This window comes from Centroberyx gerrardi, chromosome 15, assembly GCF_048128805.1.
Source record: "Centroberyx gerrardi isolate f3 chromosome 15, fCenGer3.hap1.cur.20231027, whole genome shotgun sequence".
NCBI classification, from domain to species: domain Eukaryota; kingdom Metazoa; phylum Chordata; class Actinopteri; order Beryciformes; family Berycidae; genus Centroberyx; species Centroberyx gerrardi.
The window spans coordinates 30,599,979-30,604,978 of record NC_136011.1 but is presented as its reverse complement, the minus strand read 5'-3'; the positions used below and the strand labels follow the sequence as shown (position 1 = coordinate 30,604,978).

The 5,000-nt window shown below is 48.1% G+C and overlaps 1 protein-coding gene across 1 annotated transcript in view; it reads right to left on the bottom strand.

Moving 5' to 3' along the window:
• ubr2 (ubiquitin protein ligase E3 component n-recognin 2) overlaps positions 1 to 5,000 on the bottom strand; it is a 55,839-nt gene that overhangs the window by 42,399 nt on the left and 8,440 nt on the right. The window contains exons 5-7 of the mRNA XM_078288659.1: positions 3,015 to 3,145; positions 2,044 to 2,182; positions 265 to 327 (exon numbers count right to left, since the gene is read on the bottom strand). Of these exons, the coding sequence (XP_078144785.1) occupies positions 265 to 327; positions 2,044 to 2,182; positions 3,015 to 3,145 (333 nt within the window). The remainder of the gene's footprint in view (positions 1 to 264; positions 328 to 2,043; positions 2,183 to 3,014; positions 3,146 to 5,000) is intronic.

Below are 5,000 nucleotides of genomic sequence, written 5' to 3'. Positions count from 1 at the left end.
CACACACACAGAGAGACACACAGAGACACACACAGTTTTATTTCTTCTGACTTTCCACAGATTTCCATTTATTCCCAAAACTAAACTAAAACAAACTCTTCTCAACCCCTAACGTCCAAAATAAGACTTCACATACAAAATGATGTAAAAAGCTTTAGAGATAAGATAAAACATAACATAAACAATAAAGACGTCCTGAATTTAAAAATAAAAATAAAAGTAAAGGAATTGAAAACAGTGTGAGCAGGTTGCAGGTGAACTCACCACGATGACAGACTTGGCCTGTTCACAGAACTGGAAGTCCCCGAACCGCACCGACTTCCTGCCCTGCAACACGTTACAACACGTTACAACACGTTTCAACACGTTACAACACGTTACAACACGTTACAACACGTTACAACACAACACGTTACAACACAACACCTTACATTACAACACGTTACATTACAACACGTTACATTACAACACGTTACAACACAACACCTTACATTACAACACGTTACATTACAACACGTTACATTACAACACGTTACAACACAACACCTTACATTACAACACGTTACATTACAACACGTTACATTACAACACGTTACAACACAACACCTTACATTACAACACGTTACATTACAACACGTTACATTACAACACGTTACAACACAACACGTTACATTACATTATAACACACTAGTGCAGCCCGTTCGCCCCGCTGCTGCAGAGCGCTGTCCGCTTGTTTATTCAAAGTTTATTAATATCGAACGTGTCGCGGGTCCAAATTGCACCGAACCCGACGCCGCAGGTCCTCGGGTCCCGGCGACACACCCGCAGTGTGAAGTGGATCGGACGAACAGATATGCGACGGACAGACAGAGGGAGATTCCCTGCTTTATAGTATGATGATGATGATGATGACATTACATTATAACACATTACATTACAATGATATGTTCACATCCCCATTCACATTAGACTGGGAATCATGGAGCTTCTTATTTAGTTTTTTCCCTCAGCCTCACTGTGGTGTTTCTCTCTGCTCTTCCCACAGATCAGCTGTCAATCAAACAGTGTGGGCGGAGCAGTCTGAGTCAGTCACGGTGGCTCTCGCCGCTCATGCTAACGACCCAGTTCTTCTTCTTCTGTTGATTCCAAACAAACGGAAACATAACACGCATCACTTCCTGTGTGGCAGGACAGAGCGACCAGACTGCGGCTGTTCAGACCAGAGGAGAAGATCCGTGACCCGGATCCAGACCGGATCCCTGCTGGGTCAGAGCAGGAGAAGACGCTCCGGCAGAACAGAACCAGGTGACGCTCGGATCCAGGCGCCGCTCAGAAATTGTCCCGACGCAATAAAGCGAAAGCCAATCACCTTCAAGCGGGAATGTATGCAGGCTGCTGTAAATTTCTTCCCAAACGGAGAACAGGTTCATCAGAGCGGTGTGCGGTTTCCCTCAGCGTCAATTATTCACAGACAGACAGAAGGGAGACGCAGCCGGACGCTTGCAGGTAAAACCTTTTGTTAAGAAAGTTCAGCCTGGTTTGTTTTTGGACTTGCATTATATATTACCTACTGTTGTCCAGACAGACTACAGACAGACTACAGACAGACTACAGACAGACTACAGACAGACTACAAATGTACTGTTGGACGGTTTATGTGGAAAACGGTCAGTGTATACATACACCGGTCAGTTTGTATATTAACTGACAGTGTGGTACACGGACACATGCAGCGGTGCATGTGTCCAAAGAGCCCAGTTCATGTGAAAACGACTGACATTTACCAGCTTGTTTGCAGATTTGCCTTGGTGTCTGTAGATATACTAACTGACCGGTACATGAGCACACGTACCACAACGTTGGGAAATGTACAACTTGACCGGTAAATCTGTTACTAACCGTGTTTCCACATAAACCGTAACATCTACAATACTGATGTCTCTGTCCCTCCTATAGCAGCGTAATCAAACAGTAATGTTAGTAGGTAATACATAATAATAATAATAATAATAATAATAGTAATATAGTATAGATAATACTGACGTCTCTGTCCACGGTGGTGGCGAAGCTCACTGCCTCTTTCTGGCTGCAGTTGACGGCTTTCTGCAGAGTGTAGATCACCTGCTCATAGGTGTGGACTTCATCATTAAACAACATGCAGTAGTAGGTATCTCCTTTGTCCCTGCAGACAGACAGACAGACAGACAGACAGACAGGCAGTCAGGCAGTCAGACAGACAGACAGGCAGACAGGCAGTCAGGCAGTCAGACAGACAGACAGTCAGACAGGCAGACAGGCAGACAGACAGGCAGACAGACAGGCAGACAGACAGACAGTCAGACAGGCAGGCAGGCAGACAGACAGACAGTCAGACAGGCAGACAGGCAGACAGACAGACAGACAGACAGACAGACAGGCAGACAGACAGACAGGCAGACAGGCAGTCAGACAGACAGACAGGCAGACAGTCAGACAGACAGGCAGACAGACAGACAGGCAGGCAGACAGACAGAGAGACAGACAGACAGACAGACAGAGAGACAGGCAGACAGACAGACAGACAGGCAGACAGACAGTCAGACAGACAGGCAGACAGACAGACAGTCAGACAGGCAGGCAGGCAGACAGACAGACAGTCAGACAGGCAGACAGGCAGACAGACAGGCAGACAGGCAGACAGACAGACAGACAGACAGACAGACAGTCAGACAGACAGGCAGACAGACACACAGTCAGACAGACAGACAGACAGACAGACAGACAGGCAGACAGACAGACAGTCAGACAGACAGGCAGACAGACAGGCAGACAGGCAGACAGACAGGCAGACAGACAGACAGGCAGTCAAACAGGCAGACAGGCAGACAGGCAGACAGACAGACAGACAGATGGATGTTAGTATGGAAACTGGATGTTAGGACATGCAGTATAGAAGTGTATGTATCTATTCGCTGTATGTAATAATGATGTGTGTGTGTGTGTGTGTGTGTGTGTGTGTGTGTGTGTGCGCGTACGGCGGCTCCAGCCCAGCAGGCAGCTGGTCCTCCTGCTCCCAGGTCAGCAGGTCCACAGCGTACTTCAGGATGATGGAGAAGATGCTGTAACCGCGGGCAACCATGTCAGCTGGCAGCTGGGCTACGGGGTCCTGGAGGGACAAACTACAGTCACCATACTGCTGACGAGCCTTTGAGCAAGGCAGCCACCCAGCAGCCAGCTGGAGGACTGGCTGTACTGGGCAGCTGCCAGTGGGACTGTGACTACCTGTGTGAATATGAAACAGGACTAACTCTGAGGGACTAACTGTGAGGGACTAACTGTGAGGGACTAACTGGAGGACTAACTCTGAGGGACTAACTGTGAGGGACTACGTCTGAGGGACTAACTGGATGACTAACTCTGAGGGACTAACTGTGAGGGACTAACTCTGAGGGACTAACTGGAGGACTAACTCTGAGGGACTAACTCTGAGGGTCTGACTGGAGGACTAACTCTGAGGGACTAACTCTGAGAGACTAACTGGAGGACTAACTCTGAGGGACAAACTCTGAGGGACTAACTCTGAGGGTCTAACTGGAGGACTAACTCTGAGGGACTAACTGGAGAGCTAACTCTGGGGGACTAACTCTGAGGGACTAACTGGAGGACTAACTCTGAGGGACTAACTGAGGGACTAACTGGAGGACTAACTCTGAGGGACTAACTGGAGGACTAACTCTGAGGGACTAACTCGAGGACTAACTCTGAGGGACTAACTGGAGGACTTACTCTGAGGGACTAACTCTGAGGGACTAACTGGAGGACTAACTCTGAGGGACTAACTGGAGGACTAACTCTGAGGGACTAACTCTGAGGGTCTAACTGGAGGACTAACTCTGAGGGACTAACTGGAGGACTAACTCTGAGGGACTAACTCTGAGGGTCTAACTGGAGGACTAACTCTGAGGGACTAACTGGAGGACTAACTCTGAGGGACTAACTCTGAGGGTCTAACTGGAGGACTATGAGGGTCTAACTGGAGGACTAACTCTGAGGGACTATCTCTGAGGTACTAACTGGACTAACTCTGAGGGTCTAACTGGAGGACTATGAGGATCTAACTGGAGGACTAACTCTGAGGGACTATCTCTAAGGTACTAACTGGAGGACTAACTCTGAGGGACTAACTCTGAGGGACTAACTGGAGGACTAACTCTGAGGGCTAACTCTGATGGACTAACTCTGAGGGTCTAACCGGAGGACTAACTCTGAGGGACTAACTCTGAGGGACTAACTAGAGGACTAACTCTGGAGGACTAACTCTGAGGGACTAACTAGAGGACTAACTCTGGGGGACTAACTAGAGGACTAACTCTGGGGGACTAACTAGAGGACTAACTCTGAGGGACTAACTGGAGGACTAACTCTGAGGGACTAACTCTGAGGGCTAACTCTGAGGGACTAACTCTGAGGGACTAACTAGAGGACTAACTCTGGAGGACTAACTAGAGGACTAACTCTGGAGGACTAACTCTGAGGAACTAACTCTGGAGACCTAACTAGAGGACTAACTCTGGAGGACTAACTCTGAGGAACTAACTCTGAGGGACTAACTCTGAGGGACTAACTAGAGGACTAACTCTGGAGGACTAACTAGAGGACTAACTCTGGGGGACTAACTAGAGGACTAACTCTGGGGGACTAACTAGAGGACTAACTCTGAAGGACTAACTCTGAGGGCTAACTCTGAGGGACTAACTCTGAGGGACTAACTGAGGGACTAACTAGAGGACTAACTCTGGAGGACTAACTAGAGGACTAACTCTGGAGGACTAACTCTGAGGAACTAACTCTGGAGGACTAACTAGAGGACTAACTCTGGGGGACTAACTAGAGGACTAACTCTGAGGGACTAACTCTGAGGGACTAACTCTGAGGGACTAACTAGAGGACTAACTCTGGAGGACTAACTCTGGAGGACTAACTCTGAGGAACTAACTCTGAGGGACTAACTAGAGGACTAA